At 38.7% G+C, this 24,218-nt stretch overlaps 1 protein-coding gene across 2 annotated transcripts in view; it reads left to right on the forward strand.

Moving 5' to 3' along the window:
* The window catches only part of KLF8 (KLF transcription factor 8), a 52,785-nt gene extending 32,878 nt beyond the window's left edge, over nucleotides 1–19,907 (forward strand). For both annotated transcript variants that reach the window (XM_058441527.1, XM_032757035.2), the window contains 4 exons: nucleotides 782–1,346; nucleotides 4,868–4,979; nucleotides 5,669–5,808; nucleotides 17,880–19,907. In XM_058441527.1, coding sequence (XP_058297510.1) covers nucleotides 782–1,346; nucleotides 4,868–4,979; nucleotides 5,669–5,808; nucleotides 17,880–18,061 — 999 coding nt within the window. In that variant the 3' untranslated portion in view covers nucleotides 18,062–19,907. The remainder of the gene's footprint in view (nucleotides 1–781; nucleotides 1,347–4,867; nucleotides 4,980–5,668; nucleotides 5,809–17,879) is intronic.
* Nucleotides 19,908–24,218: the final 4,311 nt, after the last annotated feature.

Here is a 24,218-nt window from a genome sequence, read left to right on the forward strand (position 1 = left end):
ATTTATTAGTTTTTTAAACTAATTTATTTATTAGTTTTTTAAACTAATTTATTTATTAGTTTAAATCATTTATGATCATTTAGATCATTTATTAGTTTTTTAAAAAATCCCAGAATTAAAAAGTTACAGAGTTCAATTTTGCATATAATACAACTAACTGTATTGCAAGTTTATTTCATAGTTTATTCTATAATTATACTGTCTGTTGTTATGGCTCTATAGGCAGGAATTATCTTTCTTATCTCTTATCTGCCTAGAAAATTTCTATTAATTTTCTGTGACTCATCTGAAATATCACCTCCTCCTTGAAGCCTTCCCTTTCTAGACAGAATGAGTCATTCCCTTTTGTTTTTCTAAAACGCCTTGCTTGTATACCTGTTACGTTATTTATTATGGTATGATTTATAAACTATTCACATTATTCTATCATTATATTTAGTATATTAGTATATACTTATTGGCTGTACTTTATTGATGTGTGCTGCCACTGAGCTTATAGTGGATGCTCAGAAAGTGTTGACTTTAAATAATTTTGCAAGATTATTGTGAAGGTTAAATGAAATAATTTTTAACAATTGCCTGATACAGTACCTGGTACTTACAGGTACTCAGTAAAGTTTCCCGTCTTTTTTTCTCTTTAGTTTACTCCTGCCTTATTTCTCCCAGCACCATGTATTCCTTCCATGTGAAATGAATAGAGATTTCTTTTTTACATTGCTTGTATGTCTCTTCAGGGTACTAACACTGACTTATGCATCTCCCATTTGTTTATTTATTTAAGGTCACTGCTTCTGTTCGGAACAGAGATCCCCCTGAGATAGAATACAGAAGTAATATGACTTCTCCAACACTCCTGGATGCCAACCCCATGGAGAACCCAGCACTGTTTAATGACATCAAGATTGAGCCCCCAGAAGAACTTTTGGCTAGTGATTTCAGCCTGCCCCAAGTGGAACCAGTTGACCTCTCCTTTCACAAGCCCAAGGCTCCTCTCCAGCCTGCTAGCATGCTACAAGCTCCAATACGTCCCCCCAAGCCACAGTCTTCTCCCCAGACCCTTGTGGTGTCCACGTCAACATCTGACATGAGCACTTCAGCAAACATTCCTACTGTTCTGACCCCAGGCTCTGTCCTGACCTCCTCTCAAAGCACTGGTGGCCAGCAGATCTTACATGTCATTCACACTATCCCCTCAGTCAGTCTGCCAAATAAGATGGGTGGCCTGAAGACCATCCCAGTGGTAGTGCAGTCTCTGCCCATGGTATATACTACTTTGCCTGCAGATGGGGGCCCTGCAGCCATTACAGTCCCACTCATTGGAGGAGATGGTAAAAATGCTGGATCAGGTAAGTAACAATATTGCCCCTTTCCTGGCCTTTCTGAATCTATTCCCTTTTTGAGTCATCCTAACTCCTGTCTCTTTTCACTTCCTCCAATTATTCTTGCACACTGCTTCAAGAGTAATCTTTCAAAAGTACTGTTTTTTATCATGTCTTTTTAATGCTTAAGAATGACAATGACTCTTGATTAGACCATGCTTCTCAAACAAGTATGCATATCTATCAGTGACATATCAAACAACTTCCTGGAACTTCCATATTATTTGATGTTAAATAATTTAAAGCATTTTATATTTAAAATATGATTATCTTGTATTACAAAATGCAAAATTTAAAAACCTGTTAAGATAAACCACATATTTCAAAAATAGTTGAAGCTTACTAAAGGCATCCACCGTTGGACTTTTCAGGAGAATGTGTTTATTTTATGCCATTCAGAATGCTTTGGTGGAAAAGTTGAGAACAGTATTTCTATCTCAAACATACTTAGCCAGTATTAGCTCCTGCCTCTACCAATACTTTCCCTTTTCTCTTACCTGCAAAAGAAGTAATTGAAATATTGTCATCTTCCCTGTATTCTTCCTCATTTGGCATCTATCACTTTCCATTTTACTTATTTATTTGCCTGTATCACAAGTGTCTGGGGATTATTCACAACTGAATTGTAAATTCCTGAAAAATAATACTCTATCTTAATTTTTTTATGTATGCCTCCAGAGAACTTAACACAGTGCTAGTAGTTGTCTTGCAACAGATAATTTGATGAACAAACAAACTTGAAAATTTGTCCAAGAGAGAGTTCAAATGCTATAATCTTCCATTTTATTTTATTTTTAAAATAAGTTCAGAATTCAGAAAGGTATAAATTAAGTCTCTCTTCCACCACTATCCCCCAACCACTAGTTCTCCTCCCAGAGGTGTATTTGTTTTAGTTTGTAATTAGGAGTGATCAAGGAAAATTATGTGGCCTCTAAAGCAGGCTGATAATGTTTTGCGTATCGGAAAGGCCAAAGGGTGGAAATGACTAGGAAGCAGATTTCAGCTTACTATAAAAGAGTATCTACCCTTGAAATTTGATGCCCTGTACTAAATGTAGGAGGCTGAAAAACAACATACTACTAAGCATCAAGTTGCTGAGACTTTGCACTGGTCTTCTGAATACAAATATTATCATTGACTAGTGGTTAATTGTGGTAATAATAAGTGTTCATAATCTTATTTTGAGATATGATATCCATTCCATATACGAAGGGAGAGCCAAACAAACAAACCAAAAAAAAGGAAACAAACAAAAAAGGAAATAAAATTCCCTGTGTGAGAGTTTGCTCAGATAAAGGCAGTGGTAGCATCAAAGGATGGTTTGAAGGAGCTTTGAGTATTCCCCATAATATCATCAGTCCATCAGAGCCACTCTAAATAAACAGGATAAATTTTAAATGTGCTCAATGTGGTTCTAAGCTAAGGGCATTGGCCCAATGGTGTCTGTATCAGTTCGTTTTCATGCTGCTGATAAAGACATACTCGAGACTGGGAAGAAAAAGAGGTTTAATTGGACTTACAGTTCCACATGGCTGGGGAGGCCTCAGAATCATGGCGGGAGGCAAAAGGCACTTCTTACATGGTGGCAGCAAGAGAAAAGGAAGAGAGAATAGCGGAAACCCCTGATAAACCCATTAGATCTCATGAGACTTATTCACTATCATGAGAATAGCAGGGAAAACTGGCCCCCATGATTCAATTAACTCCCCCTGTGTCCCTCTCACAACATGTGGAAATTCTGAGAGATACAATTCAAGTTGAGATTTGGGTGGGGGCACAGCCAAACCACATCAGTATCCAAAATGAGGGGCTTACTAAACATTAGGGGGCATATATAAAACAATTGGAGTGCAAGAAGAAAGTATCAAAATTTGTATTTTCTTACCCTTAAAATTGACAGGCAATATTGTATGTTTTTATCATCTATAGCATGATGTTTTGAAGTACATATGCATTGTGGAGTGGTTAAATCTAGCTAAATAACAAATGCATTACCTCATTATCATTTTTGTGGTGAGAGCACTTAATATCCATTCTCTTTACAATTTTAATAAATAAAATGTATCATCATTAACTATACTTGCCTTGCTGTACAATAGATCTCTTGAAATGTATTCCTCCTATCTAACTATAATTATGTATCCTTTGACCAACATCTCCCCATCCCCCTCCCCACTAGCCACCCCAGCCTCTGGTAACTACCATTCTACTCTACTTACGTGAGATTAACTTTTTTAGATTCCACATATGAGTGAGATCATGCACTCTTTGTCCTTCTGTGCCTGGCATATTTCACTTAACATAATGTCCTCCAGGTTCATCTATGCTCTCACAAATGGCAGGATTTTATTCTTTGTTATAGCTGAATAATATTATATTGTATATATATATGTCACATTTCGTTTATTTATTCATTTGTTGATTGATATTTTAGGTTGGTTCCACATCTTGGCTATTGTGAATAATTCTGCACTAAACAGGGATGCAGATATCTTTTGGGCACATGATTTTATTTCCTTTGGATGGATAACCCAGAAGGGAGATTGCCAGATCCCTTTTCTCTACATACACACCAGCACTTACTGTCTTTTGTCTTTTTGATAATAGTCACTCTAACTTAAGTGAGATGGCGTACTACTTTTTGTTTGTTTTCTTATAATGTATACAAAATTGTAGGATACCAATACATGTATATCACATACATGCACAAACATGCACACCACAAGATACATGTTTAAAACTTTTTAGTGAATGATATGCAAAGTATAGAGACAACTCTTTTAACCAAATACTTGTTCCCCACCTTATCACCACCCCCAAGTTTCTTCTCTATAGAAATTTTGAAGGTTTCACTGGGTCTAGGAGACCGTTGACCACCTGATTGAGTTTTGTTAGGAATTAGAAACATCAGTGGTTGATAATAAGGAATATTTGACAGCTTCTCTCAACATAGGTGGGAAGGAAGGTTGTATCAAGCACCTACTAGGTGGTAGGTATATGTTTCATCTCATTGACTCATTTCTGTTTAGGAGCACAAAGGCCAAGGTTGATGTTCTCACATCTGGACTAATCCTAGAATTTGATTTTAGGACAGCCAGGAGCTATTCAGTGAGTTCAATTCAACACACACACACACACACATTGAAACTAACTTTTCAGCAGACCCTGTCCTGGTAGCTGGAGATGGAGAGATGAATCATACCCAGACCATATCCTAGAGATACTCTCATTTGATACCACTCATAGTGGTATCAGAACTCTTCATACTACCCTTACTTTAAAGGCATTTCTGTTCCCTGCTATGCAAAAAAAAAAATAAAATGTTATTCTCTTACTTCCATGCAAATATACTTCTTTCATCTTGTTTTTTTTCCTTTATTTTTCTATCTTGCTGCCACTTCTTAAGGTGGGACAAACTGGGAATCCTGAAAATGATTAAAGAGGCACATACATCTTTAGCTAACACTGCTCCCTTTCTTTGCTTTTAGTGAAAGTTGACCCCACCTCTATGTCTCCACTGGAAATTCCAAGTGACAGTGAGGAGAGTACAATTGAGAGTGGATCCTCAGCCTTACAGAGTCTGCAGGGACTACAGCAAGAGTGAGTACTTTTTGTCTTCAAGTCTGTCTTTGTGTGTGTGTGTGTGTGTGTGTGTGTGTGTACATTTGCACATATGTATAGGTGGAACTAATGATCAGACACAAGAGTAAGAATTTGAGGACAAGAAATATAGGGAGACTGCCTTTCCAGTGAAAGTATATGAGTTGTGTGCACACATGTGCATGTACATGCATGTTATGGTAGAGCTATGTTCTAACTGTAGATCATCAATTTTTCTTTTGAAAAATCTTCAAATTTCTCATAAAGTGTAGTTATGTACCATTTCTCTCTGTAAGTTTGAAACAGCTTTGTCTTTCAATATTGGAACTAATTGGAAGTAGTTGGCTTGTGTTTAGCAACAACTGTTGTATGAAAAATTTCTTTAAGCAGGAAAATGAAACTTATTGAAGTGAAATGCTCACACTGTTTGGGAACACAACCACTGAAGGAAACACTACCACCTCCCATGCTTTCTCTGAGCACCTACTGAGGGACCTGTACCTACTGAGCAGAATGGCCTAGTTGACAGAATTGTTTTTACTATTCCAATTATTTCTTTTTGGGGGTACCTAGCATTAAATTCGCATAAATTAAAAGCAGATATGAGGTGGCACCAATGAATGTAAATTCATTTTTTTAGCCTTCACTTTAAAGTCACTGTTTGGCTTTATCTCTATTTCTTTGATCAGACCAGCAGCAATGGCCCAAATGCAGGGAGAAGAGTCGCTTGACTTGAAGAGAAGACGGATTCACCAATGTGACTTTGCAGGATGCAGCAAAGTGTACACCAAGAGCTCTCACCTGAAAGCTCACCGCAGAATCCATACAGGTCTGCCCACTCCCAACTCACCCCCAACACACACACACACACACACACACACACACACACAGACACACACACATACACACACACGAAAGAGAGAGGGGGCAGAGAGAGAGAGAGAAAATTTCTGAGAGACAGAGAATGAAGTCTTGAAACAAAGACTGATGCATTTATACTCGTGGGCTCAGGCTCCATTCATGGTTTTCATCCCTGTTTCTTGTCCCTACTCTAAGGCAGATTTTATAAAACCGGCCTAGGAAAACACTAAACTAAATCTGGTGTCTTAACAGTCATCATTCCCACTGAGCCCCTGTGAGTCTTTCTAATTGCAGAGTCAACACTTAAGCAAAGATTAAGGCATTACTCCCTTCCTTACTACCAGGGTCTCACAAGTTTTACTAAGCATGGAAAAGCACAAGAACAATTTAAACTATGTGAAATTAAAGCAGGTTTTAATCCACTAACCATTAACGTGTCTTTGTTCACATTAAAAAAAAGGTGCACATAAATAAATAAAGCAGACCTGGTAGTGATCCTGTCAAGCTGGACAGCACATACCTGATCTGAAGAAGGAGAGCTGCCACTCAAATCCATGTAGTCAGCCATCAATATTCTTAGGTTCCACATCCATGGATTCAACCAACCACAAATCAAAAATATTTTTTAAACAACAAAAATAACAATACAATGATAAAAAAATATCAATTTTAAAATACAGTATAACAACTACTTACATAGCATTTACATGGTATCAGGTAACATAAGTACATCTAGAGATGACTTAAAATATAGGAGAGAATGTGCATAGATTATATGCAAATGCTATGTTATTTTATATCAGGAACTTAAGCATCCATGGATTTCGTTATCCACCCGATGGGTGGGGTTGGGAATGTAGGTGGCTCTGAAATCAATCCCCCATGGATGCTGAGGGACGACTGTATTAGTAAATTTAATTGTCAAAGAAAAGCAAAAAAAAAAATCCAGATTATTATGTGAAATGTCCTTGATTTTGAATGTTGGCATCTAGTTCAAAAATTTTTTATAACCCTAGGAATTCAAAGAAACCTGCCTAGAAGCCAGATGCAGCTTGTCATTTATCATTGTGTCCCCTTTGCCTTGGAGACTCCTTCTCCATAGTGGTCTCCAAGCTCAGAATTGGGACTTAGACACCTTGGACAAGGAGGAAGCCCTCCTTTCTTGTAAACATCTGCTATGTTACATTTGCTGTGTTAGAATTTGTGTAGAAGGACCCAGAGCCCTAGTTGTTTTGCCCAGAGGCTATGAACAGGTGAGTGATAAATGTCTTTTTAGCTCTTTTGCCCATATGCACCACATTTTCTTTATCCATTCATCTGTCGATGGACACCAGTTACTTCCAAATTCTGGCTATTGTGAATACTGCTGCAATAAACATGAGAGTGCAAATATCTCATTGATATACTGATTTCCTTTCTTTTGGATATATAACCAGCAGTGGGATTACTGGATCTTATGATAGCTCTACTTTGTTTTCTGAGAAACCTCCAAATTGTTCTCTATAGTGATTGTACTAATTTACATTCCCACCAACAGTATATGAGGGTTCCCTTTTTTCCACATTCTCACCAGCATTTGTTATTACCTGTATTTTGGACAAAAGCCATTTTAACTGAGGTGAGATGTTATCTCATTGTAGTTTTGATTTACATTTCTCTGATTATCAGTGATGTTGAGCACCTTTTCATATGCCTGTTTATCTTTTGATAAATGTCTTTTTAGCTCTTTTGCCCATTTTTAAATTGGATTATTAGATTTTTCTCCTATAGAGTTTTTTGAACTCTTTGTATATTCTGGTTATGAATCCCTTGTCGATGGGTAGTTTGCAAATACTTTCTCCCATTCTGTGAGTTGTCTCTTCACTTTGTTGATTGTTTCCTTTGCCGTGCAGAAGATTTTTTCAACCTTATGGCACCCCATTTGTCCATTTTTGCTTTGATTGCCTATGCTTGTGGGGTATTGCTCAACAAATCTTTGCCCAGTCCAATGTCCTGGAGAGTTTCCCCAATATTTTCTTGTAATAGTTTCAGATCTTAGACATAAGCATTTAATCCATTTTGATTTGATGTTTGTATATGGTGAGATATAGGGCTCTAGTTTATTCTTTTACCTGTGATATCCAGTTTTCCCAGCACCCTTTATTGAAGAGACAGTCCATTCCCCAGTGTACGATCTCAGCACCTGTGTCTAAAATGAGTTCACTATAAATGCATAGATTTATCTCTGGGTTTTCTATTCCATTCCACTGATCTGTGTGTGTGTTATATGCCAGCACCACACTATTTTGATTGCTGTACCTCTGTAGTATAATGTAAAGTCACATAATGTGATTCCTTCAGTTTTATTATTTTTGCTTAAGATAGCTTTGGTTATTCTGGGTTTTTGTGGTTCCATGTAAATTTTGGGTTTTTTTTTCTATTTATGCAGAGGAATGTCATTAATATTTTGATAGAGATTGCATTAAAATTGTAGATTGCTTTGAGTAGTACGAACATTTTAACAAAATGTATTCTTCCAATCCATGAACATGAAATATCTTTCCTTTCATTTCTGTCTTCAGTTTCCATCATCAATGTTTTATAGTATATATTGTAGAGATCATTTATTTTCTTGTTTATGTTAATTCCTAGATATTTCATTTTATTTGGAGCCATTGTAAATGAGATTATTTCTTGATTTTTGTTTCAGAATGTTCATCTGTTGGCATGTAGAAATGTTTTGGATTTTGTATGTCAGTTTTTTATCCTATAACTTTACTAATTTTTTTTATCAATTCTAATAGCTCTTTTTCTGGAGGCTTTAGGTTTTTCCAAATATAAGATTATATCTTCTGCAAACAAGAATAATTTGTCTTTTTCCTTTCCAATTTGGATGCCCTTTAATTCTTTTCTCATCTGACTCCTCTAGGTAGGACTTCCTGTACTATGTTGAATAAAGGTGAAATTGGGCATCCTTGTCATGTTCCCAATCTTAGAGGAAAGTATTTCAGTTTTTCCCCATTTAGTATGATACTTATGGGTCAGTAATTAATGACGTTTATTATGTTGAAGTATGTTTCTCCTATACCCAGTCTTCTGATGATTTTTATTATGAAAAGATGTTGAATTTTATCAAATACTTTTTCAGCATCAATTGAAATAACCAAATGGTTTTTATTTTTCATTCTGTTGATATGATGTATCACATTAATTGATTTGCATATGCTGAACCATCCCCACATCTGTGGGATAAATCCCATTTGGACATGATGAATTATCTTTTTAATGTGTTGCTAGTATTTTGTTGAGGATTTTTGCATCAATATTCATCAGTGATATTGGCCTATGGTTTTCATTTTTTGATGTGTCTTTGTCTGGTTTTGGTATCAGGGTAATACTGGCCTCATAGAATGAGTTTGGAGTATTTCTTCCTGTTCTATTTTTCAAAATAGTTTCAGTAGAATTGATATGAACTAATCTTTAGATATTTGTTAGAATTCGACAGTGAAGCCATCAGGTCCTGGGCTTTCCTTCCTGGGAGACCTCCCCCCCCCCCGGCCCCCGCACCTCATCCCCAAAACCAAGTCTCACTCTGTTGCCCAGGCTGGAGTGCAGTGGCATGATCTCAGCTCACTGCAACCTCCACCTTCTGGGAGAGTTTTAATTATGGCTTTTGTCTCATTACTTGTTGGTTAGTCTGTTCAGGTTTTGGATTTCTTCCTGATTCTGTGTTTTTCCTTGTCCTTAATATTACCAGTGAGTTTTGTACCTTCAGATGATTTCTTATTTCTCATTAATGTCCTTTTCTTTCTGATTGAAGTACTCCCTTTAGCATTTCTTGTAGGATGAGCATGGTATTGATGAAATCCCTCAGCTTTTGTTCATGTGGGAAAGTCTTTGTTTCTCCTTCATGTTTGAAGGATATTTTCACCAGATATACTATTCTAGGGCAAAAGTTTTTTTTCCTTCAGCATCTTAAATATGTCATGCCACTCTCTACTGGCCTTTAAGGTTTCTACTAAAAAGTCTCATCAAAGGTGTTGGAACTCCAGTGTATGTTATTTCTTTCTTTTCTCTTGCTTCTTTTAGGATCCTTTCTTTATCCTTGACCTTTGGGAGTTTAATTATTAAATGCTTTGAGGTGGTCTTCTTTGGGTTAAATTTGCGTGGTGTTCTATAACCTTCTTGTACTTGGATATTAATATCTTTCCCTAGGTTGGGAAGTTCTGTGTTATTGTCCCTTTGAATATTTCTACCCCTATCTCTTTATCTACTTGCTCTTTAAGGCGACAGCTCTTAGATTTGCCTTTTTGAGACTACTTTCTGGATCCTATAGTTGTTGCTTCATTGTTTTTTATTCTTTTGTCTCCTGTCAATGCATTTTCAAATAGGCTGTCTTCAAGCTCACTAATTTTTTCTTCTGCTTTATTCTATTTAATTGTTTCAATCTCTTTGTTAACTTCTGGGATTCTTAATTCCTTCTCTGTATTATCTTGAATTTCTTTGAGTTTCCTCAAAACATATTTTGAATTCTCTTTCTGAATGGACACATATCTCTCCAGGATTGGTCCCTGGTGCCTTATGTGTTTCATTTGGTTTGGTCATGTTTTCCTGGATCGTCTTGATGCTTGTAGATGTTCATTAGTGTCTGGGCATTGAAGAGTTAGGTATTTATTGTAGTCTTCACAGTCTGGGTTGGTTTGTATTCATCCTTCTCAGGAAGTCTTTCCACATATTCAAAGGGGTTGGGTGTTGTGATCTAAGCCATCTCTGCATTAGGGGATGCAGAACCCAAGCCCAGAAGCCCTATGGTTCTTGCAGACTTGCAGAGGTTCCACTTTGATGTTCTTGAATAAGATCCAGAAGAATTTTCTGGATTACCAAGCAGAGACTCTTGTTCTTTTCTTTTACTTTATCCCAGACAAACAGTCTCTCTCTCTCTCTTCCGAGCCACCTAGATCTGTGAGTGGGTTGACACAAGCATCCCTGTGGCTACCACCACTGGCACTGTGCTGGGTCAGGCCTTAAACTAATACAGCACTAGATTTCAGCCAAGACCCGCTGTAACCACTACCTGGCTATTGCCAATGTTCACTCAAGGCCCTGGGTCTCTACAGTCACCCGTTGGTGAAGCCAGCTGTACCTATGTCTTTTCCTTCAGGGCAGTGAGTTCCCCTAGGCCCTTGGTAGGTCTAAAGATGCCATCTGGAAGCCAGGAACTCGAGTCAAAAACCTTAGAAGTCCACCTGGTGTTCTATTGTACTGTGGCTGAACTGGCACTCAAACCATGAGACACAGTTCTTCCCAGTCTTCCCTTGACTTTCCACAGCCAGAAGAGCCTCACCCCTTGGCTACCACTACCGTAGGCTTACAGGGAGTACTGCCAGGCTACTGCTGATGTTCCCATAAGGCCCAAGGCCTCTTTATTCTGCTTATCGTGAATGCTGCTTGGCCTGGGACTCACGCTTGAGGGCAGTGGGCTCCCCTCTGGCCCTGGGCAGATCCAGAAATGCCATGCAAGAGCATAATCCTGGAACTGGAGACCCCAATATCCTGCTTGTACTCTATCCCTCTGTGGCTAATTGGTATCTAAGGCGCAAGACAAAGGCCCCTTTACTTTTCTTTCCACCTTTCCTAAGCTGGAGTGTCTCCCCATAGCCATCACAGCTTGGGAATGTGCTGAGTCTCATCTGAAGCCAGCAAGTCTCAGAGTCTCATCCTAGGCCCATGGTGTACTACCTGAGTTTTGCCACTGGTTATTCAGGGACCAAGGGCTCTTTAGTCAGTAGGTGATTCGTCCTGCCAGAACTGGGTTCTTCCCTTCAAAGCAACAGCTTCCCTTGTGGCCCAGGGTGTGTCTAGAAATGTCAACCATGAGCTAGGTCCTGGAAAAGAAGCCTCACGACTCTGAATGATGCCCTATCCTACTGTGGCTAAGCTTGTATCCAAGATGCAAGACAAAGTCCTTTTTACTCTGCCCTCACCTCTCCTCAAGTGGGAGGAAGGGGTCTCTTTTGAAGCTGTGAGCTGTGCATCCTAGGGTTGGGGAAGTGGTGGTGCAACCACTGTCTTATCTGATCCAACTGATATCTTAATATGTCATATGCTCCCCGCGAGTCCACCGGCTCTGAGCCCAGTTCATCACTAGGACTCACCTAAGACTTGAAGTCCTTGTGGCCTATACTGCATTTCAAGTTAATTCAAGGCCCCAGAGTACTTTATCTCATAGTGGTGAGTCTTCCCAGAATGCAAGTTCTGACTTCTGGGATGGGTGATTCCCCTCTGGCTCTGACTTGTTTAAACATTCCCTCCATGGGTGGGAGTCAGCAGAGTTCAGCCTAGTTTTGCTTTCTGTTGTGACAAGGCAGCACGGAATTTAATGCAGTGTCTCACAAGTGCTATACTATCCCTGTCTGAAGCATCCAGATTCTCTCTCCACACCATGTAGACACTGCAGAGGGATGGGTGAAGGGTGGTGTTGGTGATTCAAGACTCTTTCCTACCCTCTTTCAGTGCTTCTTTAAACAATATGAAGTTAAAACCAGGTACTGTGAGTGGTCATATGATTTTTCGTTCTTTTTTTTTATTATTATAGTTTAAGTTTTAGGGTACATGTTTACAACTTTCATTCTTATGAAGGTCCTTTTTTGTGTAGATAGTTGTGAAATTGGTGTTCTTGTTGGGGCATGATTGGTAGAGCATTCTATTTGGCCCCCTTGCTCTGCCCCTCTTCTCCATTTATTTTTCTTTTTTTTTTTTTTTTTTTTTTGAGACAGGGTCTCGCTCTGTCGCCCAGGCTGGAGTGCAGTGGCTCAATCTCGGCTCACTGCAAGCTCCACCTCCTGGGTTCACACCATTCTCCTGCCTCAGCCTCTCCAAGTAGCTGGGACTACAGGCGCCCGCCACCACGCCCGGCTAATTTTTTGTATTTTTAGTAGAGACGGGGTTTCACTGTGGTCTCGATCTCCTGACCTCGTGATCCGCCCGCCTCGGCCTCCCAAAGTGCTGGGATTACAAGCGTGAGCCACCGCGCCCGGCCTCATTTATTTTTCAATTGTATAAGTTTAAAGGGTACAAGTGCAGTTTTGTTACATGGATATGATACATAGTGATGAAGTCTGAACTTTTAGTGTAACTAAGGAAATTTTTTAAAGTAGGGAGAATAGCGATCATATGAGAAGGAGCAAGCTATATAAAAAGCATGGCAAAAGACTATTCTTGGCTAGGCAGAGTACAAAACTAGTGAGATGGGAATAAGCTTGCCTTATTCTAATAACTGATACTAGTTCAGCTTAGCTAGGACATATTGAGCGCAGCAGTGGGTGGAGAAAGCATTGAGGTGCAAGAGTGGAAGGGGGAAGATCAAAGAGGCTAATGAAGCAATCCAGGCAAAAAATGATGACAGCCCAACTAGTACGTTGCCAGTGGGATGGAGAGAAGGAGGTACATTGATGATTGAGGGGATGTTGGTGACTCTAAGGTTTCTGTTTTGGGTGACTGGGTGAATGAATGGAGGTGCCATTTATAGAGCTAGAGAATTTGCCAATAGTTACACAGGTAGTAAATGGGTAAAGCCCTATAGGATTAGACCTTTGTACCTAAGCTAGGTATACCTTTCTCTATTGCTAGTATTCCACAGGTTCCCTGGGACTGAGGCAGCTACAGAAATGCCTGATTCATTGCCCTCCAAAGATTGTGATTCATTGTTAAGGGTCCTAGAGAGTGCTGTCTCTGTCTTTGGTAGCTATTCTTCCAGCAGAGAGCCATGAGACTCTTGCTTATCTGCAAACACCAGGCATGCAGTGCAGCACTTCATCTCCCCTGAGTTTGCAATCATACAAAGCAGGAAACACAGATATAACAGTTCTCGTTAAACATACTGTGTTCATACTGTCAAGTCCCAGTATATTTATAATGGCATCACCCATCTTCCCAGGCTCTGAATGTATCATTGATTCTTACCATTATCTTTTTTTTTTTCTCCAAGTCAGAGTCTCGCTCTGTTTCCAATGCTGGAGTGCAGTAGCACAATCTCGACTCACTGCAGCCTCGCTCTCCCAGGCTCAAGCAATTCTCCCACCTCAACCTCTGGAGTAGCTGGGACTACAGGCACATGCCACCACACCTGGCTAATTTTGTTTATTTTTTTGTAGAAACAAGGTCTCACTATGTTGCCCAGGTTGGTCTCGAACTTCTGGACTCAAGTGATCCTCCCACCTCAGCTTCCCAAATTGGGTGGGATTATAGGCATGAGCCATTAATATTTTCTTATGTCTCGAGTTATTTGTTTCTAAAGTTCTATTATTTCTTTCTAATTTTGAATAGCCTTTTTATTCATAATGGCTAAGGCTATGTATTGTGAAACTAGTGTCTTGATTTGACATCTCAATCTGCTACTCACTGCTGAAAGTTGCTTCACCCCTCTTTACTTCAATTTCCCAATCTTGGAATATTAGTAGTGTAAAATACTTAAAATAGTATCCAGCATATGGTGAATACTCAATAAATGCTAGGTTTTATTAATGTTTTTCTTTCAATTCCAATCTTGCTGTCACCTCCTTAGGTTTTATTCTTATATTTATTATTGATTCCTTCATCAATTCAATGAAAAATTAATTTGAGCTTTATATGCCAGACAAATAGATTACCCAGTAGGCTCCTAGTCATTGTAGTCCACCTTATACAGCATGGGTAAATAATTTTAATGTACAACTTTGACCAAGTCATTCTTGAGTTAAACAGACTAACTTTTAGTCTGTTTTATTATTGTTTTAAAGTTCTCTATTGTCAATGCATCCCCATTATTGCTCACACCTAGGACAGACTGCTCTCACACACACCCCCTTGGGTATATCATTGCCTTTTATGCTTAAGTCCAAATTCTCTTTTTAAAAATAATCCCAAGTTTTTCATCTGTCTTTTATAATAAGGATCATCTCATAATACTCTTATAAGGATGTTCCATGCTCCAAGATGGCTGACCCTATATGTACCATTCACTGCACTGCCTTGCCAAGACCTTGCCACCAGCTGCCTGGGTTGCTTTCTTCATCTAAAACCTACCCACACCTCCATATTTGTGCCTTCACAGTAACCCAGAGGTTATTAACTAGCCTTGGAACTTATATCACACTTATTTATTTTTTTGAAACAGAGTCTTGCTCTGTCACCCAGGCTGGAGTGCAGTGGTGCGATCTCAGCTCACTGCAACCTCTGCCTCCCGGGTTCAAGCAATTCTCATGCCTCAGCCTCCCAAGCAGCGGGACTACAGATGCGCACCACCACACCTGGCTAATTTTTGTGTTTTTAGTAGAGACGGGGTTTCACTATGTTGGCCAGGCTGGTCTTGAACTCCTGACCTCAGGTGATCCATGTGCCTCAGCCTCCCAAAGTGCTGGGATTACAGGTGTGAGCCACTGCACCTGCCATGTCACACTTACTATCTTTGTCACATAGTTAATATATATGCTTTATATTATGAATTCTTTCTCTGCATATATACTTTGTTCTTTAATTCAAATGATAAGTTGATGGAGATTACAAGTTGTGTTGTATGATGTTCATTGGCACAAACAGGAGCTTGTTCAATGATAATACAAGGGTAAATGCTTTTGAAATAGGAAAATGGGCCTCACTGCTGAATTCCTTCACAATAATTTGTGTGTTGTAGAAATGAGCTCCGATCACCACAGGGTGTCACTGCTTTACAAGTCAAATTTTCCTCAATTGGTTGAGGTGTATATAGGAATTCTCAGAAGACATTCTTGAGAGATCACAACAAAATGTATAGATAGCAATGCAGCCGTTGGGAGATGTGGAGATGCTATAAAATCACATAGAACAAAAAGTGAAAATTTCATTTACACACTCTAAACATCCCCTGAAATCCTATTCTTCTTCCCTCTGTTAACAATTTGTTGTATAGCCTTCCAGATCTTTCCTCCTTGGAGAGAGAGAGAGACAGAGAAGGACAGGCACAAGATTTAGAAAACATAAATGAGATCCTACTCTCCGTGAGCATGTGTGTGTGTGGTTGTTCAGTATCTTTTTTGATTTGATAACATTTCATTGGCCATCTTTTTATCTCATTACATCCAGCTTTATCTCATTCTTCTTAGCAGCTAATGCAGCTATTTCTGAATATTGAAATGATCAGTAATTGATGTCTTTAATTTTCGAAATGTTTGCCTGGGTATAGTCCAAAGCTGTGATTCAGACTGGATTTTATTCTGTTGCTCATTATGTGAACACTATACAGTTAATTAGCAAACACTTGGGAGGGCTGGTAGGTGGTGTGTAGTAAGTTGGAAAACAGTTTATGCAAGCCAGATTGCCACCAGAATTTAGAACAGCATAAAATTAAATGCCCTAGGTAATTTACAGGGAGTAAAGGGGAAAAGACCAAGAGAAAGAGACTGTTAGAATACCAATGCATTTTTGTGTCTGCATTATTGTTTGTTTCTGATTATAAAATAATACATGCTTGTTGTAGAAGATGGGAAACAGAAAAATGTATTAAGAAGAAAGCAAACATTACCCTAATCCTACAACCCAGACTTAACCACAGTTAATATTTATTGTTGCTCATATAGCTTATTTCCTTTCTTAACTTTTTTATTATACGATACAACATTATGATTTTAAAGCATTTAAAACAGTACAAAAGGGTATAAAGTAAAAATGAAAAGTTCTCTTCCCACCATCCCTGGTCCTCACTTTCCACAAAGTCATTCACTGTTAACAGTTTCTCTCATAATGTACATTTAAGCGTATTGATATTGGCTTTATTATGAGTATACAAATGTATGGTGTGTGATCTATATACCATAATGGGGTCATACTGCGTTAATTTTTTATGCTACTTTTTTTCCATTTAGCTTTCTATCTTGAGCATACATATCCTATATATAATTCAAATACAACCCAAAGATTCTGGGCATGGAGCTATTTCAAAAAGTTTGGCCTGACACTGCCTCCCATGCCATTACATGCCCTTGAGTTTCTAACCTTACACAAAAGACCTGTAGCCTTAGCTGAGGGCCCTTTCCAGTGAATCATACATTCATCCTGTGTATATATATGGCTCTATTTTATTTTATTTTATTTTATTTTATTTTATTTTATTTTATTATGTTATTTTTTGAGACGGAGTCTCGCTCTCTCCCAGGCTGGAGTGCAGTGGCGCAATCTCGGCTCACTGCAAGCTCTGCCTCCCGTGTTCATGCCATTCTCCTGCCTCAGCCTCCTGGGTAGCTGGAACTACAGGCGCCCGCCACCACGCCCAGCTTATTTTTTGCATTTTCAGTAGAGACGGGTTTTCACCGTGTTAGCCAGGATGGTCTCAATATCCTGATCTCATGATCCGTCCGCCTCAGCCTCGCAAAGTGCCGGGATTACAGGCATGAGCCACCGTACCGGGCCATATGGCTCTATTTTAGACAGTTTGGTAGGAGATATTAGAGGAACGGATATTATAAAGTGCCAAAGACCTGAGTTTAGATCCCAGTTGTATTGGTTGCTAGCTATCTTTAAAAAAGAAAATGTTTTGAACAACTTTGTGATATATTTTTATCCTTTAGAGATGAGAAAACAGAGACCAAGCCAGGGAGAAGTGATTATGTAAGATCACACAGCTAGTTTGTAGTAGAGCCGGATCATACAAAGGCCTATTTGAACAAGAGGCTATGTGCTTCCCACTCTAACATCTTGGCCTTTCTTTAGAACTCCTGTAGGTAACAATGTATTGTATTATTGAAAATCAATGAGAGAGTAGATTTCAAGTGTTCTTACCACAAAAAAAGATAAGTATATAGGTAATATGTATGTTAATTAACTCGACTTAGCCATTCCACAATGTATATACATCTCAAAACATCATGTTGCACATTTATGCAGTGCTTCTCAATCAATTAATTAACTTAAAAGATTTACAGGCATATGCCTTCAAGGTTATTGCCTAACCTTTTCACTAAAACCTTGATACGAGTTATGTATTCTATTATCTTTCTAGTATCCAATCATCTCTCTGGTTCTCTTTTTTTTGTCACATTCCCTTTTTAGGAGAGAAGCCTTATAAATGCACCTGGGATGGCTGCTCCTGGAAATTTGCTCGCTCAGATGAGCTCACTCGCCATTTCCGCAAGCACACAGGCATCAAGCCTTTTCGGTGCACAGACTGCAACCGCAGCTTTTCTCGTTCTGACCACCTGTCCCTGCATCGCCGTCGCCATGACACCATGTGAGCTGCACAAGTCACACTAGAGAAGCTGCGCTGGTATCTTTCCTGTTCGTGTGCTGAGGTCGGGACAATTTTTTCCTCTTTGACTTCAGCTTGCATATGGGGTTGAAGCAGCCCACTGAGCCAAGTTGAGGAGACTGGAGGAAAAGAGAGCTGGTCTCCCATGGGGCTCTTCATATTCTACCTTCACTTCTCCACTGTCCAGACCCGTTTTTTTCAACCTCCACATGGGTTGAATTCCAGTGTGGCACCCATGGCTGCCTTCCCATCCCCCCTGCTCTGAAATAGGACTTTTTTCCTACAGTAACAAAACAGGAATCAAACTCAAGGCTGTGAACAAACATACGCTGCTTTATTCTTTCCAATTTTTCTCTTGTTTTCTAGAACTCTTATCCATATTTTTTTTAAATAAGTACCTAAAAGTGGTTTGATAGTGTCCTAAATGACTTTTTTAACTTCCTAAATGGAAAGAGCATAACAATGTAGTTGATTGGTAAGATTTACAGGGATTTGGTTTCTGAGTTTGAGGCACATTCCCAGTGAATAAGCTGAGTCCCATACCACACTCAAAAGGTTTTAATAAATCTAACCCTATTTCTTCTTAAAGTTTGGTTTTCAGACAGTGCTGGTGCTTCTGCTTCTTAAGTTCATCAAGGGAATGAGGAGTTCTTGTCCTTCTCCTCCTCTTTTTCTTCTTTTCCACTTTCTCCTGCAGGATTAAAGATTTTGCTGCACAATTATTATTTGTTAGGTTAAATTTGGACAAATATTCAAAGCACACAGACATATCAGTAAGGAGAAAAATGTTCCAGGAGAGTAGGTTGGGCAGTGACAGGAACAAACAGACCTAGAATGATCCTGAGAACAAATAGAGGGGTTCATTTACTTGGATAGGATATCAAAAGTGCTGTTAATCACAAACCTCATTCAAATGGCAGGCTGTCGAGACAGTGTCTTGAGGGGCTGGCTGTATTGTTTATTTTTTCATTTACACAAAGAAGCAATTGAGTATATTGCATGATGAGAAATCACACACTAGGGGCATGTTATACAGAAGTAAGGGGTTGGAAAAACGGAATGTTGTTCACTCCATGGAGTTATTGGCATTTGTTCCAATGTTTCAAATGAAACATAAGATGCTTTTCATGAAAACTGACATACAAAAAGCAATTTGATGTTCTGCAACTGCTATGAAAACCTAAGCCATTTATTTTAGCTGTGATAGCAGATTGCATAATATACTCACTTAGCTGCCCAATCAGATTGTTTTATAATATTATCTGGGGTACAAAATCCTCTGTTCCTGGCCCTGGACCACAGATCTACCTCCACATGGCATATTTCCTTTCCTGGGGTCAGGGGTAGGGGAGGGGGCTTTGCATCACTTGAATTTGGACTCAGCCTCTCTTTTAAAGATTGTCTTTATATTGAACACCTTTTTCTCTTCAACCCTGCTTGAATACTTTAGGTTACTATTTCCTGAGGCTGTCCATTCTCACTAAATTGTAGAATTCTAGCACCAAGAAGGGATTCCGTTAACCATCTAGTCCTACCCATCCCTCATATTTTACAGATGAGACAAATACGGGTCAGATTTTTTTCTCCAAATGTTTCTTTGAGCCCTTATACAACTGCACGCTTATCTCCTAGGGATCACATAATTTTATTTATTTATTTTTTGAGAGACAGTTTCACTCTGTCACCCAGGCTGGAGTGCAGTGGCGTAATCTCGGCTCACTGCAACCTCCGCCTTCTGGGTTCAAGTGATTCTCCTGCCTCAGCCTCCCAAATAGCTTGGATTACAGGTGTGTGCCACCACGCCTGGCTAAGTTTTGTATTATTAATAGAGATGGGGTTTCGCCATGTTGGCCAGGCTGGTCTCAAACTCCTGACCTCAAGTGATGCCCCCACCTCGGCCTCCCAAAGTGCTGGGATTACAGGTGTGAGCCATCACGCCTGGCCAGGATCACATTATTAAACCAAATTAAAGTTTACGTGATTGGTTGAAATATTTGTCTAATTTTATATGTTATTCTTCAGAAAAACTTTAGAACTCAATAATCATTTACAGCTGATTAAATAGCAAGTAAAATGTACTTGTGGTCATTACCATATAACATTAGGCACATGCTTCTAGCACTTCTATAATATCTAGATTTTATTTACCTCATTTTAACTTGCAATGTCTGTCTAGCTCATGAACTCTCCATAAATCCAAGAACTGCCTGTAGTTTTCAAAATGACACGTGGGTTTTTACTGTTATCATTGTTATTTTGATAGGGCTTTTTCCGGATTTTGGGTATACACGTTCCCAACTTGCATAATAATTGCTAATGCACTAGGCGATATCTAGGGCCAGTCTGTTAAAGGGGACCTCTAATGTAGCTGTAAGACAGATTGGTAAAGATGAACTAACACAAGTTTAAGCTAATAATTCAGTAGTTGATGCAGTATTTCAATCTTTTGCATTGAGACATGTGATCTATTTATAAATAAAGGTTATCAAATATCTTGTTGAACTAATTAGGTTGATCAAATTAGGATCCCAAATATTGGGGTCCCTGACATCTGAGCCTTTATCTAAAAATGTTTCTGTAACATAATGACAGCTTTTATGTTTGTTAATTGCCCATAGTAAAGAAGCAATTTTAAGCCTATTCTCATTTCCCTCTCCCCTCCAAAAAATGATAAAAGCTTTCCAATTACTTACATATGCTCTAAGAAGTGTCTCAGGATTCATTAACAGAATTTTATAGAGTACAGGAATTCAAATATAGCACAGTACAGAGTTTACCAAAAACACATAAAACTTTGCTAGATAGACAGTGAGGTGGAAAGGAACTAAAATGTATCTCTCTTGAATAGCATTTGGGGTTCAATTGAATTTGTTGTGTTTACAATAGCAAAGCACCTTTAGCCTGGACAGTTGCTTAGGGCATCGATAGGATTGGATAATATTATGGGATTTGTTGCAGCAGAATTCCTCTATCTGATGATCAGCAGTTGAACATAAACTTCATAATTATAGTAAAATTGAGGAAAAACTATGAGCGTGAAGAGTATGAACTGATTGGGTAGATTAGGCAGAGTGCATTATGGACAAGACAAAGGTTTTTGATATTAACTTCTTTTAAAATAAACTTTTTATTTTCAAACAGTTTCAGATTTACAGAAAAAATGTGAAGCTAGTACAGAGAGGTCTCATTTAGCCCACACCCAGTTTCTCCTATTATTAACATCTCACATTAGTATGTGGTATATTTGTTACAATTAATGAAACACATTGATATGTTAAAATTATTAACTGAAGTCCATACTTTATTCAGGTTTCTTTAGTTTTTACCTAAGATCCTTTTTAAAGAATTGTTTTGGCCAGGCACTGTGGCTCACACCTGTAATCCCAGCACTTTGGGAGGTGGAGACGGGCGGATCACGAAGTCAGGAGTTCGAGACCAGCCTGGACAACATGGTGAAACCCCGTCTCTATTAAAAATACAAAAAATTAGCCAGGTGCAGTGGTGGGTGCCTGTAATCCCAGCTACTTGAGAGGCTGAGGCAGGAAAATTGCTTGAACCTGGGAGGCGGAGGTTGCAGTGAGCTGAAATCATGCCACTGCACTCCAGCCCGGGTGACAGAGCGACACTCCATCTCAAAAAAAAAAAAAAAATTGTTTCAGCATCTTGTTCAGGATTCCATATTACATCTAGTAGTCATATCTCCTTAGGATCCTTTTGATTGTGACAGTTTCTCAGACTTTCCTTGTTTTCAGTGATCTTGACAGTTTTGAGAGAGATTTTCCTCAACTGAGATTTGTCAACTGTCTTTCTCATGATTAGACTGAGGTTATGAGTTTTTGAGAGTAGGACCACGGAGAAGTGCCATTTTCATCACATCATACAGGCATACTTTGGAGACAATGCAGATTTGGTTCCAGATCACTGCAATGAAGCAAATATTACAATAAAGCAAGTCACACAAAGTTTTTGGTTTCCCAGTGCATATAAAATTTTATGTTTACACTATCCTGTAGTCTGGTAAATGTGCAATAGCATTATGTCTAAAAAACAATGTACATACCTTATTTTAAAATACTTTATTGCTAAAATGTTACTGGCACAAACACGAAGTGAGCACATGCTGTTGGAAAAATGGTGCCAATAGACTTGTTGGTCACAGGGTTGCCACAAACTTTTAATTTGTAAAAATTGCAATATCAGCAAAGTGCAATAAAGTGAAGCACAATAAAACGAGGTATGCCTGTATTTACATGACTCATCACTGTTGTTTAACCTTGATCACCTGGCTGAAATAGTCGTTGTCAGGTTTCTCCCCTGTACTCTTTTCCTCCCCTCCATACTGTACTCTCTGAAAGGAAATCACTATGTGCAGCCCATGCTTCCGGAGTGGTAAGTTATATGCCACACCCTTCAGAGCACGTATCTTACATAAATTATTTGGAATTATTCTCTAAGGGAGATTGTCTCTTCTCCCCCATTTATTTATTTACACAATATTTATATCAGCATGGACTCATGGGTATTTATTTTATACTTTGAGTTATAATCTAATACTACTACTTTATTTTATTGCTCGAATTGTTCCAGCTTTGGCCATTGGGAGCTCTTTTGGGTGATTTTCAAGTCCTTTTGACACACCCCCATCATTTTTTTTAGCACGTCCTTGCTTTCTGCCACTGCAAGATGTTCCAGGCTCATCTTGTATATTTTGTGGCCTATTCCTATAATCAGCCATTTCTTCAAGAAGTCCTGGTTTCTTTTACTGGAAAATTGTATTAGAAACCAATATCTGGGCATTAGGTATGCTCACTGTTACTGGGCTATTGTTGTTTCTAGGGCGTCTCAGCTAACAGAGCAAGGAAACATATGTGTGTATACTATCCTATGTATATGCACATTTTATAAATATTTCTATATGTAATCACCCAGATTTTTATTTAGCTAAACATGAGTTCATATTGATGTTTTCAACTCTAACCTGTTACCACGTGAATCATTCTAGCTTCTTCCTGTTAGTTACATGAAGCCTCCCACACTAATACTGAGAAACCTGGCTCTCAACCTCTGTCATCTATTTACTTAATTTTTCAAATTCAGTGTGCACATATAGCAGTATCTGAATTGTTAACCTGTATACCCATGGGAAACAACTTTATCAACTACAGCACAGTGTGTATGTACATAAAAATAGTAATATTTTTAGAACTCCAACAGCTCTTTGAAACAAAGTGGTCTGCAAAATTTTGGAATTAGGGATTTCTGTGATCTGAGTTCCAAGATTCTGGGGTCTATCCTGCCCCCAAAAACTTTTTTCATGAACCAAACCATCAAGAATATACCTAACCTTAAATAAGCCAAGAGAAGTTACTGATGCTCCACAGTTTGCTAATTCTTGTATGAGGTACTATAGAGGGATGGATATAGGAGGAACTGGGTGGGCCAAATTTAAATAAACACATAGCACTATATTTTCTCACTGTTAAATATGGCTCTCTGACAACAGTGATGATACCCTGAGTTACCTCTCTTCTGTATTTTCCCAGGTCTCACTTGGTTGACCTTAGGCAAGTCATATCACCTCTCTGTGCCTCAATTAATCCATTTGCAAAATGGGGATCTCAATATCTACCTCACAGGAATGTTGTGAGGCTTCTCATAAATTGATTTTGGCAAAAATGATGAAAGGTCTTTAAGTGAACAACCAAGTATTATAACCATTGTTATAATGATAGTTACAGTACCTTATATTTACCCTATGTAAAAGAGAAGATTAGGCTTCCTAGGTGATAAACAGATAAATTTGAGTAAGAAGGATAATTAAAGAGTGGCCACTGGAAGCAATATTATTTATTCTCTTACTTTCACTTTCCCTATATCTTCTTTGTTACTAACAATAGGATTATCATCTGTTTCCATACTTGAAATGTATTAGGACCTAAAGGAAGAGGTAGGCAAAATTCATTGCTTCAGAAGCTGTATTCTTCCCCCTTTGTAACTCTGCTTGGACCACATTCCATGTCACATTCTCAGAAGCACAAAGGCAATTTTCCAGAGCCCTTTAAGCTTTGGCCAGTTCAGTTTCACCACTTATATTTTCTCTTTCCCAACTTACTTTACTCTGAATAGTATAGGTAGGAGAAGGG

The sequence above is a fragment of the Hylobates moloch genome, unplaced genomic scaffold (assembly GCF_009828535.3).
Source record: "Hylobates moloch isolate HMO894 unplaced genomic scaffold, HMol_V3 SCAFFOLD_7, whole genome shotgun sequence".
In the NCBI taxonomy this organism is placed as follows: domain Eukaryota; kingdom Metazoa; phylum Chordata; class Mammalia; order Primates; family Hylobatidae; genus Hylobates; species Hylobates moloch.